Genomic DNA, 28,000 nt, shown 5'->3' with positions numbered 1-28,000 from the left:
AGATCACCATGGACCATTGGGTACTGGAGATTATCCACCAAGGAAACACCATAGAATTTTTCATTCTCCCTCCAGAGCCCCCCCGCCCCAAAGCCTCCAGGGGACCCCTCCCATCAATACCTTCTACAACAAGAGGTTGATGCCCATCTCCTGAAGGGTGCCATAGAGCCCATGGCACCTCCCTACTAGGCAGAGGCTTCTATTCCCCATACATCCTCATTCCCAAAAGGGCGGAGGGTGCCGCCCCATTCTTGACCTTCATCTCCTAAATACCTTTTATCCAAGTTCCATATGGTGACGCTGGTTTCTATTATCCCCTCTACCCCCCCCCACCCCCCCGAGACCTGGTTTGCAGCCCTTGATATGAATGATGCATACTTCCACATCGACGTCCACCTGAGCCACTGGATATTCCTTTGTTTCTAGTTGGGGCAACACCACTATCGATACTGAGTCCTCCCCTTTGGCATTGTGACAGCTCTGTGAGTCTTCACAAAGGTCTTTGTGGTCATGATGGCTCACATGCGCTACCGTGGCTACTCGGCATGCCCCTACTTTGATGACTGGCTCCTCGTCGCACTTTCCCAACAAGAGCTTAGCTCCATCTCCATTCTTTGCACTCTCCTGGCCCCTCGAAGTGTCTGCATCAATGAGAAGGAGTCGGCGCTCTTCCCTACGCAGACGATCAACTTTATAGGCATGCAGCTCGACCCAATTGTAGCTCGTGCCTTCCTTCCATCGGACCTCTTCAACGCTGACAGCCCTAGTGACAACCCTCTGCTGTGCCCCTTGTATCATAGTATGCCATTACCTCTCCATCCTCAGCCATATGGCGGCCTGCACTTTTGTGACACTACATACAGATCTACACATGTGTTGCCTACAAATCTTGCTCCTCTCCATGTACAGACCCCAAGGAGATCATGTGACTGCCAGGGTTGTGGTTCCTCAGACAGTTCTGGCCTCCCTCACCTGGTGTACCAACCCTTCCAATGTCATAATCAGTAGCTCCTTCACCAACCCCACCCCACAGGCCACCATCACAACAGATGCCTCCCTTGCGGGCTGGGGGGAGCATCTCCACCAACACAGAGCCCAGGGTATTTGGACACTGCAAGAGGCCAGGCTCTACATCAACGTTCTGGAGCTCTGAGCAGCTTGCCTAGCCTGCCAGGCATTTCTTTCTCTGATCCAATCACAGCATATGCAGCTCCTCTCACACAATATAGCAGCTCGTCACCTACATCAACAAAGTAGGAGGTGCCTGGTCTCCATCCCTCTGTGCAGAGTCAATACACCTGTAGAACTAGTAGATCCACCATCATATCATGCTCCAGGCTATGTACCTGCCAAGCACCCAAAATTCTATGGTCAAATGCACTCAGCAGAGCTCTCCCCCACAACCATGAATGGGAGCTGCATGACCCTGCTCTCTGCTACCTATTCTGAATCTGTGGCACCTCTTGCTGGGATTTTTTTCGCCGCTCGCAAGAATTGCAAGTTGCCTGTCTATTCCTTCAGGGGAGACCTGAGCTAGGACTCCCAAAGTGATGCACTTCTCCTGTCCTAGACTGGAGACCTCTGCTTTGCCTTCCCACCCACCCCCATTGCCCTCATACTACAAGTCCTCTGCAAGATTCAACAAGATCACGCCACTGTCATATTCATAGCCCCATATTGGCCATGCCAGTTTTGGTTCTCAGACCACCTCAGATTTTCCGCCTGGGCACCTCTCTGCCTCTGAACTCTTCTACACCTCTTCAGCCAACATCAGGGGTGAGTCTGGCATCCCAGCCCAAACCCGCTTCACCTTATGGCAAGGGTGGGCAAATTACGGCCCAGGGGCCGTATCCAGCCCTTCAGACGTTTTAATCAGGTCCTCGAGCTCCCGTTAGTGAGTGAGGTTGTGGGCTTGCCCTGCTCCATGTGTGCTTTGGCTCCGCACAGCTCCCGGAAGCAGTGGCATGCCCCCCCCTCCGGCTGTTACACGTAGGGGCCGCCAGGGGGCTCCGCTCACTGCCCCTGCCCCAGCAGCTCCTATTGGCCGGGAACCATGGCCAGTGGGAGCTTCAGGAGTGGTGCTTGCATATGGGGCAGCGTGCAGAGCTGCCTGGCTGCGCCTCCACGTAAGAGCCAGAGGAGGGATGTGCTGCTGCTTCCAGGAGCTGCTTGAGGTAAGCGCCACCCGGAGCCTGCACCCCGACCCTCTGCCCCAGTCCTGATCCCGCTCCCACCCTCCTAACCCCTTGGTCCCAGTCCGGAGCACCCTCCTGCACCCCTAGTCCCACCCGAGAGGCCGCACTTGCAGCCGGAGCCCTCACCTCACCCCTGCACCCCAACCCCCGTCCCAGCTCAGAGCTCCCTCCCGCACTCTGAACTCTTCATTTCTGGTCCCAACCCCAATTTCATGAGCATTCATGGCCCGCCATACAACTTCCATATCCAGATGTGGCCCTTGGGCCAAAGAGTTTGCCCACCCCTGCCTTATGGCCTAGATTTTGGATAGAGCTTGGGGCTAGACAAAGCATGCTCTACCCCAGTATTCCACATCCTTACTCAAAGCAGGAGGGCATCCACCTTGGCACACTACCGGGCTAAATGGAAATGTTTCACCGCTTGATTTTACTGCCATCAGCGCCATCTTGGTGAGATTTCCATTCCCATCATCCTCAATTACCTACTCAAGCTCAAGACGGTGAGCCTCATCATCAGCTCCCTCTGGGTCCATCTGGCAGCACTTAGTGCTTCCTCCCTCCTGTGGATGGCGCCTCAGTATTTATCCACCTTACCACCATCTGTTTGGTCCATGGGATCTTAATCTAGTCCTATCTGCTCTCACAAAGCCCTCTTTCAAACTGCTGGCAACGTGCTCCCTCTCTCCTCTCTCTATGACGGCAATCTTCTTGGTTATCAGTACCTTTGCTTGACGAGTCAATGAACTGGCAGCCATGATGGCTGACACCCCGGCCCATACTGTGTTTCAGGGTACATCTACACTACAGTGCTGCATCGGCGCAGCTGCAGTGTGTCTGGTAAAGATGCGCTATGCCGACAGAGTGCTCTCCCATTGGCATAAATACTCCACCTCAGTGAGAAGTGTAAGCTGTGTCAGCGGGAGAGTGTCTCCTGCTGACATAGCGCTGGTGTGGACAGCGCGAAACTTGTGTTGCTCAGGGAGGGGGGCTTTTTCCCACTCCTGAGCGATGTAAGTTAGATGACTTAACCAGTAATATAGAACTGCCCTCAAAAGGAGACAGTCCCCATGCGACTGCACTCTAACTTTCTCCCAAAGGTGGTGTTGGAGTTCCACTTCAATCAGTCCATTCACCTCCCTGTCTTCTGTCCGAAGCCATATGCCTCCCATGTAGATGCTACCCTTCACTCCCTCAATATTCACCGTGCCTTAGCCTTTTATCTCCAGAGGACCCATGCCTTTCGTGCATCACCAAAACTGTTTGTACCAATTGCAGACCAGTCCAAGGGCCAAGCTGTCTCTTCCCAGTGAATCTTGAAATGGGTCTCCGAGTGCATCCAGACGTGCTACACACACTCCAACGTATAGCCACTGGTTACAAGTACAGCACACTCTATGCAAGTACAAGTTACCACTTTGGCATACCTAGCAGCCATTTCCTGGCAGGACATCTGTCAAGCAGCGACATGGCAATTCGTTCACATCTTCACTCCCTGCTATGCCAATTGTCCCCAAACTCTGGGGTTTGTCCCCCTAGGGGGCACAAAGGAACATTCATGGGGGCTGCAGCAGGGCCCAGGCCAGCCCCTGTGGTAGGTGGGGAGGGAGCGCCACCCCATCCCCCTCTGGCCCCAGCTCTATCTCGGGCCCAGCCGCAGCCCTGCATCGCATCTCACCCCCAGCCTCAGCCTGGGTCTCTGCTCCCGGCCCCAGCCTTGGCCCCCTTACACCTTTCTGCATCCCATGGCCCCACTCCCGGCCCTGCCTCCCAGGATGGAGGGCATGTACAGAGGTAAGGAGGGGCACGTCCCTGAAAGGTTTGGGGACCACTGTGCTATGCCATCGCTGAAGGAGCGGCTGTGAACATGCTGTTCTACAGACTGCATTTCCATCTCCATGTTGATTACTACTTGCTACTCACCCACAATTGGAATACATATAGGGACTATCACTGGAGGGTCTTTGAGATATGTGGTCCCTATTCCAATATCCACTCTCCATCCCCTTTGCTGCGAGCTGGCATACTCAGTGTTAACAGGGTCACTGAAGAGGCATTGCTGGGAGAACGAGGTGACACGATGCACATGCAGATCAATGGACACTGCTATGAAAACCTTCTAGCTCCAGAACATGGCACGCATGCGCACCCACGATTGGAATAAAGATAGGGACCACACATCTGGGAGAACCTGTAGTTATAGATAAGTAACCTCCTCTTCTTATTGGTTGGGAACCATTAGAACATGTTTATTTGCAACTAAATGTAGCCTTTACTTTAAAAAAAAAAATTGTGAACAAGGAGGGTACAATATATCTCTACCGGGGTGGAGTTTTACCAGTTTTAATAAACTGATTTATTAAATAAAGGAAGTATTATCTGTAGTTTACTTAATTGAATTGACTGCTTCTGGTCACCACATCCTTTGATCACATCCTTTTAGTATAGTAGACCTCATCCTCTCACACCTAGTTCTTATTCATAGGTTAGAAGAAGAAAACAAGCTTTCCTGCTTTTTCAGTCAGTTTCTTAACTTTGAATGAGCTAGTCATTGAACTGAACTAGTTGAATAAACTGAAATGAAGAAAGTATTCTCTCTGTACCCACAGAAGAGCTGGTTTAGTACTTCATCAGACTCTGATTCCAGCTCTTAGCTAGTAAATTCCACCAGTTAAGGGGTTTCACTTTCTTTAAAACTTGGCAGCAAACATGTATTGCTTAATATTATTTTTGGGTACAAGTTTAGCCCTTAACATAGTGTGTCAAATTCAAATTTAATTTGAATAAATCTATATTTAATTTAAATTACAAATACTTATTTTCCTATTTAAAAAAAATCAATTTGTATCCATCTTAATTTGTGTGTAATATTGGTCTCTGAAGGTGATGAGACAAATTCTTTTACTGAAAACTAGTGCTGAAACTTGAAAATAGATGGGAATTTGAAATTGAACATGCTCACAGTACCCAGGGGGGTCCAGAGCCCCCATGCAAAATTATCAAATTCCTGAGATTCAATTTTCAGAAACTTTATTCTTCCAGAGAACAGGAAATTTGAATACTTGGAATTTCAAGGGAGTCAGATATTATTGCACCAGAACTTGAATATGAAATCAGAGAATCGTAGGACTGGAAGGGACCTCAAGAGGTCATATAGTCCAGTCCCTTGCACTCACGGCAGAATTAAGTATTATCTATTCTAGACTACCCCTGACAGGTGTTTGTCTAATCTGCTCTTAAAAATCGACAACCATGGCGATTCCACAACCTCAATGGGCAATTTATTTCAGATCCAGTGCTTAACCACCCTGACAGGAAGTTTTTCCTAATGTCCAACCTAAACTGCCCTTGCTGCAATTTAAGCTCATTGCTTTTTCTCCTATCCTCAGAGGTGAAGGAGAACAATTTTTCTCCCTCCTCCTTGTAACAACCTTTTATATACTTGGTGTGACAGGTTGGATTACAGAAACCCCCTTTGGGACTTCCACCTGATGTGCTGAGACTACCTCTGAGCCTGTTGTCCCTAACAGCTTGTGACTTCATTGTCCTGCCTGGCTGTGCCAGACACGTTAGCCTGCTACAAACACAGACCCAGGTCTGAACCATGTCCCCCAAAAGCTGCAGGTTTAACTGAAAACAGCTTAAGAAGTGTTCCTGTCTCCAGCACTCAGATACCCAACTGCCAGTGGGGTCCAAACCCCAAATAAATCAGTTTTACCCTGTATAAAGCTTATACAGGGTAAACTCCTAAATTGTTTGCCCTCTATAACGCTGATAGAGAGGAATGCACAGCTCTTCCTCCTACCCACCCCAAACCCCCCCCCCGGTAGTAATATATACTCTGGGTTAATTAATAAGTAAAAAAGTGATTTTATTAAATTAAAAAAATAGGATTTAAGTGGTTTCAAGTAATAGAACAAACCAAATTACCAAGCAAAATAAAATAAAACAAACAAGTCTAAGCCTAATACAGTAGGAAAGTGATTACAGATGAAATCTCACCCTCAGAGATGTTCCAATACGCTTCTTTTACAGACTAGCCTCCTTCTAGTCTGGGTCTAGCAATCTCTCACACCCATATAGTTCCTGTCCTTTGTTTCAGTTTCTTTCAGGTATCCTTTGGGGGTGGAGAAGCTACCTCTTCAGCCAGCTGAAGACAAAATGAAGGGGTTTCCCCAGGGGCTTAAATAGACTTTCTTTTGTGGGTGGAAACCCCTTCTCCTCTCCTATGCAGAATCCACCTGCAAGATGGAGTTCTGGAGTCGCATGGACAAGTCACATGTCCATGCATGACTCAGAACTTTTTACAGACCAATGCCACATTCCCAGGAAAGCTCAGTTGTGGATTGGTGTCTCTTAAAGTTCATTGTTAGCTTAAGTATTTCTTGATTGGGCACTTACTGAGAATAGTCTTTTCTCAAGAAGCTGACCAACTGCTTCCGTGAGCTACTTAAAATCAAACAAGTACATAGCCAATATTCATAACCTTGAATACAAAAATGATACATGCATACAAATAGGATGAATATATCCAGTAGATTATAACCTTTGCAGAGATATGTTACATGGCATATCTAGCATAAAACACATTCCAGTTATGTCATATTTACAATCATAAACATATTTCTATAAAGCATTATGGGGTGCAACGTCACACTTGAATCCTCTTCTCTGCTCTCCTTCCCCCCTCTCCCCGATAAATAGAAGCAAATGAAACAAATTCAGGGAGCAATTGCAGCTGCACTCCTGTAGCATGTCTGGTGAAGATGTGCTATGCTGACAGAAGAGTGCTCTCCCGTCTGTATAATTACTCCACCTCCGCAAGAGAGAGGTAGAAGCTATGTCAGCGGGAGAGCATCTCCTGCCGACACAGCGCCGATATGGATAGCGCTTGGGTTGACGTAATTTACGTCATACAGGGGTGCGTCTTTTTCACACCCCTGAGCAACGTAAATTACATCGACCTAAGAGGTAGAGTAGGCCAGCCCTCAGTATTCGAGACTTCAGTTCTGAAGAACTGCAGGAATTTCTTCATGGCCACCTTGAACTGTGCATGGTAAATGTTAAAGACACAAGGTGGGTGAGGTCCCGACCTTGTCTCTAATTCATGGGACCAACACAGCTATAACAACACTGCATACATGGGAAATCTTTCTTTAAAAGGTGGTCTTGAAGGTTAGATGTAAGGATACTTAAAATAGGGTTTTATAACAAAATTGATATTTTCCTGTTTTTGTCAGAGTGAGAGGTAAGTTTGGTTTCCTACCTATTTTTTCTGATACTTTTTCCGTTTTGTCAACATAACTTTTGTACGTTAAGTAAGCAAGGACTGTGAAAGTCTGAAAATGAGTTACTATTTTGACTTTTTATAAAATGCACTCATTTAATTGTTTTCTTTTTCTTATAGATAAGTCTACCATTTAATACAGCATTTGGTGCAGACACAGAAGGTTCTCAGTGGATTGTGGGTTACCTCTTAGAAAAAGTAATCAGTAACCTGGCAGTATGGAGTTCTGAGCAGGACCTTGCAAATGACACTGTTCAGTTGCTAGTAACATTAGTGGAAAGGAGAGAGAGGTAAACTGCAGGCTTATGCAAGTCAAATTTTTCTTTTACGTCTTTTATATTGGGCCAAAAATAAAGTGAATACAGAGTATATTATCTGTTAGAGTATTTGTACTGTTCTAAATGTTTTCCACAGCTAAGAGCACTTTCATAAAGTGAGAAAGCATTCAAAATTGTTCAAGCCCTAGCATAAAATTTAAGGTATTTTATTAAAAATATGTACATACTTGCACATAAACTATATAATTTGCAGTTTTTCTCCTTTTATGAAATAACCACCATGTTCTGGACTACATAGACTCAAGACCTGATTCTCCACTCTTACACCAGTTTTATGCTTCTGTAACTCCAGTGAAGTGTCACCAAACAAAACTGGTATAATGTAGAGGAGAATCAGCCCGTCAGTGCTTGTAGTCCAGTTATGTGAGCCCCCCAAGTTTATATTGTACTGAAATGTGCTCTCCTTCCCTGTGCCTCCCTCAACTACCAGGTGTTTAGGAAGAATTAACTCTGCCTTTCCCCCCATCCTCCCAATCCCATAATCCCGAGGATTTCTACATTGCTATTTACTTTTGCAGAATTAACTGTTTAGTGTTGAAAAAATCAAATACCAACATAGTTATGTTGTAAAAGAATATTAAAATGGTGTAATTTTAAACATCTAAAAGCATGTACAATTTGGAGAAAGTGATAAATTTCAAATCCTTGCTTGGAGCTAGAAGCTGTAAAGCAACAAATTCTTGAAAGTTTTATCCTTTTGTAGACTGACACAATAGTTTTTTGTGTGTAATACATATGTACTGTGTTAAAGAACATTATTACTGTTGCTAAGTCACGCACGCACGTTTTAAAATGCTAGAATTAAAGTTGCACATGCAACCTTAATCTACCCCCTTTGTGCGTATGCATTATGTTAATGTTGCATTATTTAATTACGTGATTTTTTTCACACAGAATCCATGCCTCATTCAGTGCACAAAATGGACAGTGCTCTCTTAACAAGCAACTATTCAGTATTTTGTTTTCTGCTTGATGATCGATGTGTGGCCCTATGCCTTATTACTACACACTGTTCAAACTCTGCTCTGAAGACAGAATTATTAACTTCCTCACTGGCTTTTCTGTAGTGCTCATCATTATAGTATCTGAAGTGCTTCACAAATATTAGTGAATTTATTTTTACAACCCCTCTCTAAAATTAAGGGGTATTATTCCCATTTTATTGATGGGGACCGGAGGCACAGAGAGGGTAAGGTCGAAAGTATATACTAAACTTTGGGTGCTAAATTTGAGGTGCCTAGGCCTTGATTTTTTAGAATACTCAGCATTACATAGCACTTCATAATTACGCTCAAAGCAGAGCTCCCATTGCCTTCAGTTACAGTTGCGAGTGCTCAGCACTTCTGCAAATCAGACACCAGGGTTTCAAAGTCAGGCATGAGGAACACACAATGAGTGAGTGATTGATTGTAAAAGGCTTGGTTGAAGTGACTTGCCCAATATTACATAGGAACTCTGGCAAGGAAGGAGTAGAATCCAGTTCTTCACAGCAGCATTCATCTGCCTTAACCATGAGACCATCCTTTCTCAAAGTAAGAAAAGCATTCAAGTGCCAAAGTCAGTTCTGAACTCCTTAGTGTTAGCTAGGAGCTGACACTGTTCAGTGCTCTCTACAGGGTTCCCATAACCCTGCCTCTCTCATTTCTGCTCCCAGCCCTCAGTGGTGCTCCCTTAGAGGAAGCTTGATAATGGTGTGAGCTTTTTAGTTAAGGCTGGCAGGGGAATGAGTCCTGTCTGGGAGTCGGGTTTGGAATCCAGGATTAAAGCATGTGTTCTCAGCCTGGAGGAGAATTTTAAGGGGATCTCACAACCATCCATCATTTCTTTGACTACATGGGCAGTGTCCCTGGGTTCCAGAGTTTTTCTTCTGTGTAAAATGGGATCACAGTATTGAAAGTTGAGAACCGTTGGCATAGATTAAGGCATAGATACTACAGAGCCATGTTGGGTTCCTAGCTCCTGGAATCACATGATGAGGTCAGAATCTCCACTTTGATTTACCCCCCCAAAAAGGTTGGGGAGGACCAGCCACTGGGTTTGGTGCACTCTGGGTAGACTGGGAAGGAAGAGAGCCCATGTTTTGATGTTTGCAGCCTGTTGGGGGTTTGGGAGATCCTACTCTTCTTTCTCACTCTTCCCTCTCCCTCACTTTTTTGTGCGTTGAACAAAGACCATGAGAGCTCAAGTTTAACAGATGTGTGAGGTGAGAGAGAAGATAAAAGCAAAGGGAGGATGAATGATGGAGTGGAAAGGAGAATATAGTGAATATGGGATCTGTAATGCATCAAGGGGGAAGGGAGTGAATAAATGAAGGGATAGATGAAATGACAGAGGCAAAGGAATGGGAGTGGGAGAAGCTGCATTTATAGGTTTGAAACTTGAGCTTAGGCAGGCATTTGTTCCCTACACAGGGGGCAAAAATAGATGGAACATAGTTACCTATACAGAGGGGTGTCTCTGCTTCTACGCCATCATAAGTTGGCTGAGGTGGTAACAGTGAGTCCTGTTCTGAGGTGGATGCAGACAGAGCCCTTCCTTGTTCTGAAGAAGGCCCAGTTCATCTGAAGACAGGGACGGGTGACCCAGAAATGAGGAAGGCCCCAGTTTATGCAAAGAGGAGCAGGGCAACCAGCCTAGCAAAATTTATTCTTTGCTTTTATGTTGGTGGCCCCTGCCACTCTGACAAAATCAGAGAGCGCGCCACAGTGTAGGAGGGGCCCCATGTGAGGGGGTGGCAAGGGCCCTGGTTTGTCTTAATCTGGTCCTGCTAGAAATGCCTCCTTGAGCAAAGGCAATCTCTGTGTGGTGGAGTATAGTTGGGTTTAGACTCTTAAAGGGGCTGGACTACTCTTGTGATCAGAAGAGACAGAAATTTGTTTTCCAGACACCAGCTGAGGAGCTCTGGAGATACACAAGAGATGCCCTGTTTATTGTTTTGATGTGTACAGATTAACAAACTGCAAGAAGGAACAGTGGCTAAAGACTATGCTGGTTTATGTTCTTCTGGTTAAACAGAACTCTGTGATGAAACAGATTTTCTTTTGCTTAATCTGAATCTCCTGTAAATTCTCTAAAGCTTGAGAGTCTCTAGGCTCAGAGTTATAACAACAGAACTCAAAATAAACCGCTTGAGCTTAATACATGCAAGGTATCAAATAAAGGGTAGTATGGGACTCTACAAAGTACTTTCCCATTTTTTCTGTCATAAATTAAATGATTTATAAATTAAATGTTACAGACATCTAGAAATGAGGCATAAATAAGATGAATGTCAAAAAGAATAGAGACTAGGTATAAATCCTAGGTTAAATGAATACAAAAATGTTAACAAAATGTCTAGTAAGAGTACTTGGTAGAAGCAGTCAGATTGTATGTGTTTCTACAGGATTTTCTATGAGTAAACAATTTTTTTATTTTTATTTTATTTTTAGGGCAAATTTAGTAATTCAGTGTGAGAATTGGTGGAATTTAGCTAAGCAGTTTGCAAGGCGAAGCCCACCTCTTCACTTTTTGTCCAGTTCTGTGCAGAGAACACTAATGAAAGCTCTAGTTTTAGGAGGTTTTGCTCATATGGACACAGATACAAAACAGCAATACTGGACAGAGGTAAGACATTTTAAATTTCCATCACCTTCAATTCAGCAAGCAATGAAACTGAATTCAAAGTTAGCTTTAGAATTCAACATTTCTGTTGCACACTCAACATCTTTAGAAACTTTTTTAAATTAGAGTTTCATTGTGATTCTATGACTGTCTGGAAAAACTAAACTCTCAGAAATTAGATCAAATTAGCTTAGCTATCAACAGTATCATGCAGATTGAACATAGGTTGGAAGACTAAACAATGTTTCTCTAAACAAAAGGTCACTGTTGTAATTATTATTGTATTGGCTCTGGTATTTACATGGCAAGGATTTGTAAACTTGTTAATGTCCTAAATAAATAGTTTTTTAAAAAAATTAATGATAGATAGCAGAATGTTGTGTGGTACCACAAAGGTAATTATTAAGACTGATCTTATTTAACAACTTTATTAATTAGCTAGAATAGAAAAGCAATGTTCAGATGATACAAAATTTGGAGGAGATTCAAATACCAGAGAGGATAGAAAAAGGCACAGTAGAGAGGAATTTAAACACCATAAGTGGGCAGAAAATAAGTTGGCAAGAGATAATGCTAAACAGACCCCTAACGGAGATAGTACATGGCAAGATTAAGTTAAAATTCACTTAATGGGTCTGATTAATCACTGTGTTATCCCAGTTTTTTGCCAGTTTTAATTCCAATGAAATCAATGGAATTGCACCAGTGCAAAACTGGAGTATCAATGGTGAATTATCCCAGTGTTTTGGAGGTGGGGAGAGGGGGAAGGGTTATGTGCCATAAAGACTTGAATTTTTAATGAATTGATAGAAAATTATAAGTACTGCATGTATTAAACTGGAAGAATACATTTATCAGAAATGGTTGTTTAATTTTTGGTTCTGTAGGTTCTTCAGCCACTTCAACAGCGATTTTTGAATGTGATAAACCAAGAAAACTTTCAACAGATCTGTCAAGAGGAGGAGGTGAAACAAGAAATCACTGCCACACTAGAAGCACTTTGTGGCATTGCTGAGGCTACCCAGATAGATAATGTAGCAATCCTCTTTAACTTTCTGATGGACTTCCTTACCAATTGCATTGGATTAATGGAGGTGTACAAAAACACACCAGAGACTGTTAACCTTATAATAGAAGTTTTTGTTGAAGTTGCACATAAACAAATATGCTATCTCGGAGAGGTAAACACGACCAAAAAGAGTGTGTGTGTGTGCGTGTGTGTGTCCCTGCATGCATGCACATGCAAAATAAGATCTTACTCTCTAAATCAAGTAAACCACAATGATTTTAGATTCTGAATAGGAAGAAACATTGTAGAGCTGAGCCCTCTTAAATGAATGCCTGTTAAAGGAGTGAACGTATTTAAAATGTAGACATCAAAAAGTTAATTGATCTTTTAAAATAATACATCTGCTAACTTATTTTGTATGTAATCCATTAAAGAGCATAATTCACTGAAACTGATATGTTATTAAAAGGAAATAGACCTCTTTAAAGGAAAACAGATTTGATAAAACAAGCAAATCCATTTACAGGTTTCTGCTATAGTAAAACCCAAGCATACTGACTGGAGACTGGAAAAAGAGAGAGCATCCCACAGTTCTGCCTCTTATATCATTCAGAAAACTTTTGGATGTACTAAATAATCTTTCCTTGTCTATAAGTGAGAGTTCATATATTGTCTCTGAAAAGGTAACCCAAAAGTACAGCTAGACTATGCATACACTAACAAATATTCCTATAATTCATCATTAGTCCAGCTCTACCAGCTCAGGGTGTTTTTACCATGTTTAACTTTCTCTGAAGGTTTGTCTAGGGAAACTTGTCACTGGTTTAACTTATGGTGCAAACTCGTAATGTAGAGACACTGCATTGGTGCGAAACAGGGCTTGCACTGGTGTGATTTACCCCAGTAAGTTACCAGGTAAGTTCCATCAGTGCAGCGTACCTACGTTAGGACTTTGCACTGGTATAGTTCTACCTATGAAAATTTCCCTAATCCAGACAAAATCCTAGCTACCACCTTTGGATTTTCCATAATGGTGGATTAAAGCTACAAAATGTGCTAGTGTGAACAAGACCCTAGAGATTCTGAATCTGCAATTCTGTACTCTTTCGTGACTTTGGCAAGAAATGTCAGCCTGTCCAAAATCATTTTATATATAGACTCCTGATTTTCAATTTTCTTTTTAAGTCTGGAGGAACCTGCCAAAAGTATGGTTATATTACTAAAGTATTGTAGTAACTGGTGCATGAGTAAATGGGCAAGATAGTTATGTTATCTAAGGAATATCTGTTTCCTTAACACTTTTATGTGTAGCTATTACACTAAATAGTAACATAATAAAAATGAAATCAAAATCACTGGTGTATTGTCAGCCAAGCAGCATCAAAAGCAGCTTTAAAAAGTCAATATTAAATATGCTAGTATATATAGTATATAACGTATTTAAATTCCTGTTTTGTTTCTTGCAGTCCAAAGCCATGAATTTGTATGAGGCCTGCCTGACTCTACTTCAAGTATATTCCAAGAATAATTTAGGTCGACAGCGAATAGATGTTACAGCAGAAGAGGACCAATACCAGGATCTTCTTCTTATTATGGAGCTTCTTACTAACCTTCTGTCAAAAGAATTTATAGATTTCAGTGATACAGGTATGAAGGAATTGGAGATGAAAAGCTTCAAGTATTGGTGAACTACTCTGGGTAGTTTTGAGCAAAAATTATGGGCTGCAAAATAAGATAATTTTCTTTTGAGGAATTATCTTGCATTGATTTTTTTTTAATTAGCAAAAATATTGTGGAGAGAGAATTAATTATCCAAGTAATGTGAGAATAGAGATTAGAGAGTCTAGTTTCCACATTCTGAAATAATATTTAATATTCCGACTCTGGAAGCTGAGGGAAGCGTGCATATAATTCCTAGGCCATTGTTCTTGTTGCATTGCTATTGTATACTGAACGACTTGAAATCTGAACTAGAACAAGCTACTAATCTGGAAATAAAGCAATGGTAGTTATCAAAAACAAGGTCAATGAAGTCAAAATTAGGATATAGTTTAAAACAGATACATTTCAGTGTGTGATAGAAGGGCTTGATTCTGTAAGCTTTATCACTCCAGTGGCACTTCAGGAGGATGTGTAGATGCTTAACAGTTGCAGAACAGGCAGTGTGGTATGTAGTTATTGTTTAGTTAAGTTTTCTCTTGTATATCCTAGTCTTTTTTTTTCTTCATGATCGCTGCTATTTAAAATTGAATCAGTTGAAAACCTGATATGCCAGGTGTAATTTAACTATATTGAACAGTTTTTTAGATAAGCTAAAAAATGTAAACCCAATGTTCAAGCTTTACCAAGTCCTAGAAAGTTCTGTGCAGAAGGACAGAACAAAAGGAAATTGTATCTATCTATCCAGGTATTTATATTTAATGCCCATCACTAGCTCTTAGTGCCTCCCAAGATATAACCAACTGAAGTGCACACATATAGGTATTTACAGTCTCAAATGCATGGAAATCTGGCCCCCTATTTTTAATCTGTAAATAATAGACAAAGACTTTACCGTTAGACCTAGATCTGTAGTCAGTATATCTTAATCTAAGATCAGAATACAGGCTGGGTTTTTGAGTCAGGGTTATGAGGAATTGAATGTCCGCACTGAGGCTGGTTATGTGGAAGAATTTGAAAGGGAATTTGTCATGAAACTAAGGAGTCCGAATACATTTTGGTATTATGACCAGGTGGTAAGACATGAGTTAAGGTTTCTATGGATGTTACTATCACCAGTTAAATCAATATTCTTGCTTTTTAGCGTTCCAGTTGATAGGAAATGCAATTGTGAAGCCTTACTTTGAAATAAACAAAGTTTTTCTGTGTTTTAACTTACTCCTAAATGCTAAGGCATACTCATAGTATTTGATATTTCCTGTTCTTATAGGATCTTTTGGAGTACTGTATTGTGATGCCTAGACACAATGGGCCTAAGCATAGGATGAAGTTGCAGCCTTAACTCTCACAACTTCTATTTTAAGATAGTGTGTGTGCTGTCCTTTTTAAAAAATAAATCTGGCCTCTTACATAAAAATGTGACACTTCAGTATGTCTGATCTCTCCTTTTACATTTAATATGTTAACAGTAAAGGTTTACATGTTTTCTATAGATGAAGTATTTAGAGGACATGAGCCAGGACAAGCTGCAAATAGATCTGTGTCAGCCGCAGATGTAGTCTTATATGGGGTTAATCTAGTTCTGCCATTAATGTCACAGGATCTGCTGAAAGTAAGTATATTTGAACATATATGTATATATGCACGCACACACAATAAATGTGGAAACTTCTTATAAAGATATATAACCTTTTAAATGGTTTCTAAACTTTGAAGTTGTTAGAGCGGTTTATGTAGCCTGGCAGTTAAATACAATGAATTTTCTAGGGTTTATTTTACTGTATATGCAAAGAATTTTTCTCTGGCCCCTGAGAGCCTAAGAAGAGAGAGATACATGAAGACCTAGACAAAGTTTGTCGTTTTTTAAAAAGTCAGTCTTACCACAAGTCATCTTATTTTGCATTGAATTGAGATTTTATCATAGAATTCAAAAAAGGATAAGACATTTATATGGAGAATGAGAATATCTACTTTAACATTAGATAGGATAAAAAAGAATAAATCTTCATGCTGCATGGCATAAATCAACAACTAACTGATGGGGGTTAGAAGGAAACTTGCTCTATAGACAAGTTATTCCATAATTGCCTATGTGTGGTTTCATGCACTTTCTTGGGGAATGCATTATGACCTAAAAAGTGTCTGCATTGCTGTTCATTCACTTGTCAGCTTTCTTTCCTGTCATGGATCCCTTCTCCTGTGGCTTTTTTTTTTGTAATTTGCCTTGTGAAAGTTTGATTTATTACTTTGCTCTTATCCATATTTGACAATTATTAAAACTATTCACATTTTGAAAAACATACAATAATATATATTTTTCATTTGTGATTGATCATTACTTTTGTATTTCTTTACTAGGATAACACTGATTTTTGGGGGGAGGCGAGGCACTTTTTAAGGCTTTCATGTCATATGCATAGCTCTTGTATACGACCATAAAAATCAAATGAATGGAATGGCAATATGCTGAGCACCATAACACTGAAGTTTGTATCTGCTAATAATTACCTTTCTTTTCAGCAGAGTGCATCAGTCTGAGTCCTGTCTCTTTGTTCCACAGAAATTTAGGAGCAGTAATAAAACAGTTTGAGTCTAAAATTCCCAATATATTTCTTTTGACAGTTTCCATCTCTGTGTAATCAGTACTACAAATTAATCACCTTCATCTGTGAGATATTTCCTGAGAAAATTCCTCAGCTTCCAGAAGACCTTTTTAAGAGCCTAATGTACTCATTGGAGTTAGGGATGTCATCGTATCCTTTACAATGAATGCATGTCCAAGTAAAAAATGCCTTTCCTTTTTTTGTGAAGAAATTTGAACTTTCTTCACTTTTTTCCATTTTTTCCTTCTGTTTATCTCTGCTTATATAATAGTAGTGTTATAGCTAGTTTTCTCTCTGTTTTGCCCTTGCATTCTGTTTTATTATTATTATTAGAGTTATTGGAATGTCATCTGAGTTTCTAGCCTTAACTGAATTTAATTAGACCCATAACATTTCTTTAATGTAGCTTTTAAGTGGTTTAATATGTGTATGTTCTTGCTGGCAACCTTTGTTGCCTCCTCCCTACTATTTCATCTCACAGAGAATATGACTTCATAAGCCTTCAGGTGATATCTCAAAGCTATTCCTGAATTAGTTTCTCAGCTGGTAATGCAAAATACTACTGTTGTTCTACTTCAGAGTATTTCCTGTCAAATTGCCAGTGGGCTCTCCGTTTAGAACAGAGAGTACCATTTTCACTCACCTACAGCACGTGTCAAAAACAGATGAGAAGGTTGGCCATAAGGGACTGTTTCTGAAAATATTAGATCACAGATGACCAAGTTTATTTTACAGCGCATAGCCAATAAAAGAGGGAAACAAAGATGCAATAGATTCCTATCTTTTTGTTAAAGCACTTCAGTAAAAATAAAGTAAGTCAGGGACATGTACATGTACTGGGACATGTACTCATTAAAATATTTTTGAATGATGCTGTTTAGAAATTTACCACAACTTAAAAAGAAAATCTGACTTTTATTCTTTGATGCTTTTTCTTTGACACTTGGATTATCAGGATGAGTTCTGAGGTTTGCCAGTTGTGTCTGGAAGCTTTAACACCATTAGCAGAACAATGTGCAAAAGCACAGGAAACAGACTCATCACTATTTCTAGCAACAAGGCACTTTCTTAAGGTAAAATGTCTATTTGCACATTACGCTGCCATATTTTATTTATTTGTATTACAATGGTGTTTAGAGGCCCCAGCTGCGATCAAGGCCCCATGAGGCTAAGCACTGTATGAACACAATATAAGAGACGGTCCTTGCCCTAAAGAGCTTAGTCTATTAAGACAAGACTGACAAAGGGTGTAAGGGGAAATAGAGGCACAGAGAGGAGAAACAACTTGCCCAAAGTCGTGTCAGATCAGTGGCAGACCTGGAATTTTTCAGTCAGTAGCTCATGTTTTTGTGTTATGTGCATGGGCTTCAAAACGAAACTTAAAAGATTTTAGTAAGAATCACTGTGAAGTCTGAGTAGATGATGCAAAGAACTAAAACAGAATGGGCAAGATTGTTTAAGCTGAAGGATGGAGTGGACAAGAAGCAATAGGAATAGGTAGGAGAAATGGAATAGATGATTATTAAAACAAGAAAAGAAGAGGATGCTGCTCTGGTTGGTCTTCTATTTAAAGAAAATTACATAGGTTCTCAATCCAGTGTCATGTTCGGTGTCTACTGTTCTGGACTACGGGCTCCATCTTGTTCAGCTGGGTCTTAGTGTAAATTGGGAGCAGCCGTTGCCTCTGGCCATGAGTTGGCTGGTAGGAAAATCTTTGTGCTTAACCCCAGGTTAAATGTTTAATGAAAAATCTCTTGCATTACTCTTCCAGCACAAACTGAGTCTTGCTTGGGATCTTAATTTTGTCATAGCAGGTTCATTGACATCAGTCCGACTGAGACAGTGAACAATGAGCTTTAAATAAAGGTTGATAAAGCTGTTATCTTCCAAATGGACGTACTTGGTTTTTCAATCCCTTCCCTAAATTTCTACCTTAAATTCTCTGACTTCCACCCCATTCAGTCATTCCCTCACCTACTTAGTTTTCATTGAGCCTTAGGATTCTCCAGAGTCACAACATCTTTCACAGACCTGATGAATGGGTTCCCTATTTTATTCTGGAAGAGCAAAACCTTTCATTCATTCTTCCCCTTGTTTATAGAATCATAAAAATGTAGGTCTAGAAGGGACCTTGTGAGGTCATCTAGTCCAGCTTGGTGTGCTAAGCCAGGACCAAATATACCTAGGCCATTCCTGGCATGTGTTTGTCTAACCTGTTCTTAAAAACTCCAGTGCTGGGGATTCCACAACCCTCCCTTTGAATCCTGTCTCATGTTTAGCTATTTTTATAGTTTCCTAATATCTAACCTAAAACTCCCTGCTGAGGAGTAAGCCCATTGCTACCTGTCCTACCATCAGGAGAAACGGAGTATAATTGATCACTGTCCGCTTTTATAACAGACCATATATATTTGAAAACTGTTATTGGGCCCCCCCCAGTCATTTTAAACATACCCAGTTTTTTTAATCTTTCCTCTCTTGTATCATAAAATTAACATATAAATAAAAGATCATTTATGACAGTTACAAATTAAGAGAATATTAAGAGTGTTTAATTTTGTGTGAAGACAAGGACATCGTTATCCTACAGTTTGCACCTTTTACAGTGTTTGTTGGTATTTGAGTATACCTCTTAATAGACAGTTAATTCACAATAGAATCTATACTCTTTGTTCATAATCAAATCTTCTCCTCAGAAAATCCCCATTGTAAATTAATGCAAAAAAAAAAATTTCCAAAGACAAACTTAGTAAATATGTCCTTTTCACTGCAAAGAAGTCACATTATATAACACAGTAATAGTCCTCTGTTGTCTTCTAGCTATAGAAGCATAAACTATAAATATTTCCAGAAATCCTTATTCAATAACTCATATTCTCCCCAGATCCATAAAGGACTTAGACTTATCTCAGGAGGAGGTCTTCAATAGGTCTGATCCTTTTAGCTTCCTAAACAAGATTTCCCCTTCTACTTTGTTACGTATTGGCAGCCTAACAGTCTGCATTTTAGATAATTAAATAATTTGTTTGATCACTTCAGATGGTCTTTGATATGCTGGTACTACAAAAGCACAATACAGAGATGACAACTGCAGCAGGTGAAGCATTCTACACGTTAGTGTGTTTGCATCAGGTATGGTATTATTTTGCCATTTTTAAGCAATGTTCAAAAACTATTTTGCATGCAGAATAATGCTAAGGTTACTGGTATACCTAGTGGAAATGCGATAGTTATAGAACAGTATTTGGCAGCAATTAATTACTTTTCCTGTGCAAGTAAGACATAGGAAAAAAATTAAATATCAGAAGAGGTGGGATTTTCAGTTTATATCCTTTTCCCTCAGTACGTGGCTTCATTGTCAGTCTTGTTCCCTACTGATTTTTCGTTAGCATTTTGACAGATCTATATTATTCCATGAAATATTCACCAAGACATCCAGCATCTTTGTAGAATCAAAATGAAATCAAATATACTGATCAGATTTTTGCCAATACACATTGTTGATCTGTGAAGCACATTTAACTCCAGAGGGACTTCCATCCTGGCTTCCATAGTTGGAATGGTTGTTAAAATTAAATAAGGGTCTGATTAATTTTATTTCTAGATATGTATTAACTTAATGGTTCTAGGAATACAAAAGCACATGTGCCTAGAGTAGTTCTGTGGAAAATTTCTTATCTTCCACACTACAAATTTGTCCCATATTAACTTTTTAAAATCACTATACAAAGACTTAGGTTTTATGGCTCCCTATGTGCTCACATTGACCTAAATCCAGTTTTCTTGAAACACCTTTCTATGGAAAAAAGTTTTGCATTTCTCACTTTGTCTGTTTAGTCTGTTACTCCTTTCTTCTGCTCTCATCTTCCTTAAGGTCAGAAGTCCAGGTTTTTCTCTCATGAGTGTCCAGCAGTGCTTGTCTCCTCAAACAGTTGCTAAATCAGTTTAGGAATTTTACAGCTAAGGATCAAATTGAGAGGGTGGGGAAAAATGGTGATGGTTCTTTGAGTGGTTGCAGATGTAGTCCATACAAGTGTGTTTACACATAGCATGCTGAAAGGGGGAGACTTTCCCCCTGCAGCAGTACCCACATCCTGCACATCTTGTGGCCCCTCCTGAGGCTACATAAGGATGGCGGTGCACCAATCCCTACCCCATTCCTTCTTACCATCAGCGGCTTAAGTCTGAGCTCCCTCTGCAGTTCTCTCCTCACAATTTATTTCCTGCATCACAGCTACTGGCTGAGAGTTTGTAGTGTAAATAGTTAGTACCAGTCGTTTAGTGTAGTGTAACATTAGTTTAGTTAGTTGCAGTAGGTTATGCAACATTCTCTGAGTTTTAAGCACCAGGCATCATGTGGGGCCTTTGTTCCTTATAGTGACCTGCACACATGCTGCTTATTGTGTCTCAGTGAGGAACACATTAAGGTAAGGTGCATTATCTAATGTTTATTGAAAAAGTTAATACTGATTTCCAGAGACCTTCACTTGAAACAGCACCTGACGGAACAGGCTACAAAGCCTGTATTGGCACCAGGGTATTCGTTGGATCATTCGACCAGCCGTCCTCTGGCACCATCTACTTGTATGGTAATTCCAGTCGACCCCTGGACTCTGATTCTATCCCAAGAAGAGAAAGGGCTTGTTCACCTTCCCCAGATGATCCATAAATCTAATCAGTGCCATTAGAAATCGAAGAGAGATTCGTCGTCCTCTTTTGTCCAAAAAAGGTTGTCAGTGACATCAAGACCCATCAACCTATGTCTCCCCGGTAATGAGGTGGGAGGAGAGACCGTTGACTCGAGAGACAGCTGTCAAGTCCACTACTTACGGATGTCACAGTATGCTGTCTGGCACTGTTCCTTTTGGTACCTATCACCTCACAAGCGGCATTAGATTTATGGCAGCATCAGATTTATTTCTCTATGCTGGTATACTTGATAACACAGGAGGTCAGCTGTACATCAGTACCCACAGCAATTCCAGGTCCATCTGCTCCTTCAACTTTAGGACACAGTTTGGCAAATGCTGACTGCTACATTACTGATGAAGAAACAGGCACTGTCCATGGTCTTTATGCCTTTGGAGCTGGTACCGATGCACCCTTTGTCCTGAGTGTGCCCAGTACCTATGATCTTGGATACCTGTGACCTCGGTACACAGTTGCTTTTCAGTGTGTGGACGGGTTCCATCAGGCAGTACACTCCTCAGTACCAGACCCCATTTGTATGGCCTCTACCTCCCTGGGATGCGCTTACATTAGCGTCTGAGTTTCCACCTCTAGTACTCACTGTAGCACCCCTTCGTTGGTCAATAGACAAATATAGGTATCTAGCTGGGGTGGGCTCCACCGATGCTCATAGACTACTCAAAAGACTCATCAGGTTTTGAGTTGGTGTCCTCCAGCTCTTCTTTCTCTCTCTCTCTCTCTCTCTCTCTCTCCCTCAATTAAAGAAGTTGCGCAAGTCATCCAAGTGTTGAGGAGTAGACAATGATACCAAGAGTGCAACCGCTCTTGTAACAAGGACAGACCACCCTGGTCCAACATGTATTGGCCTCCCATGCTGTATCCCTTCCCACAGGGGCCTCCCTGGAACCTGAGGGGTGGTTTTGCTCCAACAGGTCAGGCTCTGCACCTTGGTCTAAGGATATATCCGCTGGTCATGAGGCAGACCAAGCTCCAAAGCACCTATGCACATACAGAAAGATGTCTGTACTGCTGAACCTCTTCTTGTGGGGGTGTCTTTGCCAGACAATCAATCTCTGCCTCAAGATGTGCCATCGGCTCCACAGATTCTTGGCACCGATGATCATGAAGAGAGGGCAAACTTACTCTTCTCCAGTCTTAGAGGATTTTAAGGGAGTCCTATCTCCCTTTTGCCTAAGCCACTTTCTAATAAGGATGAGGAACGTGTACATACCATGGATGTTAGGAGGGCATTCGCTTTTCATCTGGACAGGACCAAAGCTTTTAAATGATCTCCTCGTCTTTGAGTCCTCTGTGGATTGTATGAAAGATCAGTCTCCAGATGGATCACTTCTTGTGTGATGATAGCGTATGGGATAGCCAGTACATTCCCCCTTCTCAAAGACACTCAGCTCATTCAACAAGGGCTCAAGCTACATCAATCACCTTCTTGAGGGATGTTCCTATTTCTGACATTTGTAGGGCCATCACATGGTCCTCAGTGCACACATCACGCGTTGCTATGATCAGTAGTGCATCCAGATCTGATGCAAATTTTGCTAAAATCTCATTATAGTAATTAAGTAGACTCTAAGCCCACCTCCAGAGGGAACAGCTGATGAGTCACCTGAATGGAATATGCATCTGCAGGTGGACTAAAGATACAATGGTTGGTTACCTGTTCTGTAACTGTTCTTCAAGATGTGGGTGCTGACGTGTATTTTACAACCTGCCCCTCGTCACTGGAGACGTAGTCTAGTTCCCTCGGATGCAAAGGAACTGATGTAATCAGGGTACCACCACCCTTATATAGCCTAGAGAGGGGCCATAAGGAGGTGTATGGCATGGCATGCATGCCATCCTGATGTGTGCTGTTTCCAGCTCTTGATTAGGCTTGCAAACACTTGCCAATATTTGATATTTTCTTTAAAGCTCAGCTCCTGGAGACAAGTTGTTACATGAGAAGTTTCAGCCTTCATTAAAAATAGAGCAGTACATTTCTAACTTCCATGGTTGTGAAGAAAAACATTTGACAGTGTGACCCAAGTGCACCCTAAAAGATCAGAGACCAAGGCAAACAAAATGAACCCCAAAATTTATAATCTCATGATTTTAAGCCACTCATGATTTTGGGTGCTTCAGGTTTTTTAATATCTAGGGTTAATATGTTATCACCAACTTATTTCTCTCCCAATCAAGAAGAAGCTAAACCCAAGGAGTCCAGCAGAACTCAGGGATATGTTCAAGCCCCACCTAAGGAGCCCAGTGGTGCTCAGAGAGCACACACAATCATGTTTTAAACATCAGCATAATCTACCATGAGCCGTGGCTCATTTTGATTACTTGCATATATGATAGAGAGAAAACAGTTACTTACCTGTTCTGTATCTGTCGTTCTTTGATATATGGGTGCAGGCATATAATCCACTCAGGTGTGTTAGCGCCTAGAACACCAACGCTGGTATGGCATATTAGCTCAATCTGAGCCCTGCTTAAAGCCAAGTATTGGGGAATAAAGAGACAATAAAAACAGGCAGCTAACATGCCTCAGACTAACTGTTAAAGATATCGCTGAGGGAAGCAATAACTTTATAATACAAAAATAAACACTAAAAACCTTATATGGTAGAAATTCTGGTATTTACCCATATGTGGATGTGTCCCAGCAAAAAAATTTTTCACAGTACCAGGTTGTTCATTTAGTCCTTGTTTACATACACACATTATACCACTTTAACTATACTAATAATGGGAACCCCCCCCAAAAAAATGTTGACACAGTAAAATCAATAGAAAAGTGCTTATTCTAATATAGTTTATTCCCATACGGGAAGGGCAATAGGCTATACCAGTACAGGGATTGTACTGGTAAAACTATCGGACCGAGATAGATTATAGATATATCTCAGTACAGACTATATCTACACTCCATACTTCTGCTGGCATTGCTGTCGGTCTGGGGTGTGAGGAGGTGTGATCCTAGACCGTGACCAGCAGAAGTCCCCATGGGTTGTTATTCTCGTACAAAGCACGGTTTTGCAGGTATAGCTGTGTGCATAGGAGCGTTTGCTGGTAAAGTTTACCATGTTCCTGTATTGGTAAACTGTTCCCAGTCTGCATGTGGCCTGAGTGTCCAGTCTCCTCAAGGTTTTTTGTATCTGTTACAGCAATTCACTCTTTTATAAGAAACACTATTATTTTCTTTGTGAGCCATCACTCCTCTGTTCAAGTCCAGTTCCATATTAACATTAGGAGATGACATCATCCCTTCCAAAAAAAAAGCTGTTTTCTGATTGATTCAGGTGTCTTTACAATCTCCACTCTCAATGGTATGCTGAATAAGCCTTTTTTCTGTGACTGACTAGTCCTGTCCTGCACATGTAGTTATTAGTCTTAATTCTCTTTCCATAATACTTTCAGGCAGGATTTTTATTCTCCCTAGTGATACCCATTATTTATTTGTAGATAGCCACGACTGGACATGACCCCACAGGCCATCCTTTGAGTTGATTGCCCTGAACAGAAATGCAGTTTACTTATATGGAAATAATGTAAAAGTTCAGAGATGTCCAGAGTCATATGTTACACACAGACTTTCCGTACTCAGAGGAAAAAATGAAGAAAATTTGGCAACGACAACATGCAATTCTGATCCTCCTCTTTTCCCACAATCCAGTCCTGAAGGAAAATGGTGGATTCGATGAGCCTCTGGGCACCAAACAAAAGAAAATCAAAAAGACCAAAGTCTTCTCCCAGATAAATTTCTTTCCTTCCCCCCACCCCATTCAACCTTCCCTATGAGCCTAGAAATAGTCGGAAGTGTAATTTTCACTTCCTAGCAGTCATTTGGGCTGTCTTCAGTATTTCATAGTTTTTGTTTATGCCCCTCCACTGAAAGGACGGCATTTTTTCTCCACAAGGGTCTTTTTGGGCCCAAACCATCATTAGTTTTTTGTTTTTGTTTTGGATGGTTGGTTTGGTGATTTGCTTTTTTGAGACAAAAACAGCATTTAACAATCTTTTTTTTTTTGAAGATCTGAAGTGCTAGTCTCTCGTGATAACTCTTCAAGGATTTTCAGCTGTTTCTTGGGAAGTATGGATTAACTGGATAATTGAGGAAATGGCCTATGTAGGAAAAAGAATGATGTGAGTTGTAGTAGGGGGTCTCATGCTCCCAGAGCTCCAATGATCAGCACATGAGTTTGAACCTCGTAGCCCCCAGCTCTCAGAGAATGCACCCCTCTGGCCAACACCTTGAGAGCTGGGGGCTACGAGGTTCAAACTCACGCGCTGATCGTTGGAGCCCTGGGTGCATGGGACCCCAATAACTAGCGAGTGTTGAGAGAATGTGGAATCAGTCAACGCTACGTTTGGCTGATGTGGCAACTCATGGTGCCAGATGCCATCAGGTGGTCGAGAGACATCTACCTAGAACACATCACTGGACATCGGCAATGCTAGGGGAGATGAGCTGCAGTGCTGATGAGAAGTGCAGACAGGAAGGTAACTCAGATACTTCCCTGATGGCTTGTATTTTCTAGCAGACAACCTACCCTAAATTCTCAATTACTGAGGGACAGTCTTCACTTGTTGATATATTTGCTTTTCACAACCAACTGTCTGCGTAACTTTTCATGAGTAATGTACCTGAATTTTGGATGCTAATATCAAAACTGTATTGTTAAATTTTATTCACCTAAATTTGGGTTATTGCTGATTATGTATTATATGTATCTTATGACTTTTAAAACAAACTTTGTATTTATGGATAATCTAAACACTATACCAGATGTACAGACACTCTTTTCTTAACCTGTATATTATATAATCTTTTAATTTTAGCTTTAATAAAATTTTTAAATCTGTTCTCTGCAAAACACTGTATGGAGTTTTAGCCAAGGAGTTTGCACTTCTCATACAAAATTGTATACATATAGTTGGGAGGTGTTTGGACAAAGTTAGCTGATATTTTTGTAGCACAGCAGGACTGCTTTCTATCAAACTGTTACGTTACTTTACCATTGGTGAGAAATGTTGTTTATATCTTCGCCCACCTTCATGTTTGATCTGTGCTGGTGAAAATGGCAGTTATTTCGTGCAGCTTGCAAAGGTGTGGTAGGCACTTTGCAGAGAGCGTGCAGGATGCTCGTCTACTTAGGCACGATGTGACAAATGAAGATTTAAAAAAAAAAAAAGGAATGGGGAGAGAGAGAGAGAGGGCTCCAAATATAAGGTCACACATTTCCTTAAAGGTTACTGCACATTTCATGTTGTCATTTTTTGTTACTTTATTCAAAAATTAAGTTTTCTCTTTACAGGTGTGGGTAGGGAAATATGTATGTAGAGGAACTGAGTGAGCAGGAGACTAGGAGGGAAGGGAAAAGGCTGCAGGGTGGGGTTGGAGGATGCCAAAGATACTGGATGGAGGATGAGATTGGGTGAAAGAAAAGTGGTGGGGAGGCAGTGAAAGACTTTGAGAGAGAAGCAGTGTGTGGGAATGAGTCTGACAGAAATGGGAATCAGGAAGCAGTCTAGTGTGAGGGGACTCATTACAAGCAGGAAGAGCAATGGCCCTGCACTCAACTCAGCTGCAGTGTTGTTAATGGTGGTTGTGTCCAGTGTTCCCTTTATTTTTTTCCATGCATGTGCAGAATGAATTTTGTTATGTGCACCAATATGGAGATGGTGTGTGATGCATCACCTCCATATTGGTGCACCAAACAAAATTCATGTAGCAGGGTTGGGGCTCAGGGCTGGGGCAGAGAGTTGGAGTGCAGGGGGGTGAGGACTCTGCTTGAGGGTCCAGGCTCTGAGGTGGGACCGAGGATTAGGAGTTCAGGGTATGGGAGGGGTCTCAGGACTGGGACCAGGAGTGAGGGCTCTGGCTGGGGGTGTGGGCTCTGGGGTGGAGCCAGGAATGAGGGGTTTGAGGTGCAGGCTGCGCGGGAGCTAAAGCATGGAGAGAGGACTCCCCCCAGCTCTCTCCCCGCGGCAACACCTGGGCTGGTGGGGGGAGACGCGCCTCTCTTCACCGCAGCAGGTCCAGAGCTGGGGGAGAGGCAGCCCTGAGCACCTGTGCGGCCTTCTGTTCAAGGGAACCCTTGTAGAAGGGTTGGAGAGACCTTGGCCTATTAGGGCCCCATAAGACTGGTGGGTGACTTCTGGTAAGCTTTTATCATACATGTAGGAACCTTTGTTTTGTTTTGTTTTTAATGTTTTCTCTGTGACACGGTTATTTTAAGAATAATGTGCTTGCTTAGAAGAACTGTGTGATAACTTGTAGTTGCTGGCCATACATTATTCATATCCCTTCGAGAGAAAGCAAAGCACAGATGCTAGTCCTTAGGTAGACTGGCTTGGTGGGGATAGCACACTGTAAAAGCAGGGAGCTGTGCAGCCATAAAACCCCATCAGAAGGGAATGGGATAACAGTCCTTGCCCAGAGACAGGTGATGGCTGGAGACCTGACTGGACACTCCTGGAGTGGACCACTGAGAGGAAAGAGGGAAATACAGGTGCAGTTACCCTGAAATTGTGACTGGAGCTGAAGGCTTTTAGAGCTTTATCAAGGCAGCCACTTGGTCTGGCTGAAGGTCTTGCCCTCCACCTGTCCCCAACTAGGT

General features: G+C 41.7%; 1 protein-coding gene across 7 annotated transcripts in view; it reads left to right on the top strand.

Moving 5' to 3' along the window:
* Positions 1–28,000, top strand: part of XPO4 (exportin 4) — a 135,665-nt gene that overhangs the window by 99,114 nt on the left and 8,551 nt on the right. For 4 of the 7 annotated variants that reach the window (XM_038409057.2, XM_043504280.1, XM_043504279.1 and 1 more), the window contains 8 exons: positions 7,600–7,769; positions 11,249–11,423; positions 12,308–12,601; positions 13,896–14,076; positions 15,582–15,700; positions 16,711–16,841; positions 17,647–17,764; positions 19,731–19,823. In XM_038409057.2, coding sequence (XP_038264985.1) covers positions 7,600–7,769; positions 11,249–11,423; positions 12,308–12,601; positions 13,896–14,076; positions 15,582–15,700; positions 16,711–16,841; positions 17,647–17,764; positions 19,731–19,823 — 1,281 coding nt within the window. Of the gene's footprint in view, positions 1–7,599; positions 7,770–11,248; positions 11,424–12,307; positions 12,602–13,895; positions 14,077–15,581; positions 15,701–16,710; positions 16,842–17,646; positions 17,765–19,730; positions 19,824–24,842; positions 24,987–25,776; positions 25,881–28,000 lie in introns of those variants that run through there. The other 3 variants (XR_006277613.1, XM_043504281.1, XM_038409066.2) reach the window with 3 other exon arrangements.

The sequence above is a fragment of the Dermochelys coriacea genome, chromosome 1 (genome assembly GCF_009764565.3).
Source record: "Dermochelys coriacea isolate rDerCor1 chromosome 1, rDerCor1.pri.v4, whole genome shotgun sequence".
Taxonomy (NCBI): Eukaryota; Metazoa; Chordata; order Testudines; family Dermochelyidae; genus Dermochelys; species Dermochelys coriacea.
This window is presented reverse-complemented; position numbering and strand designations above follow the sequence as displayed.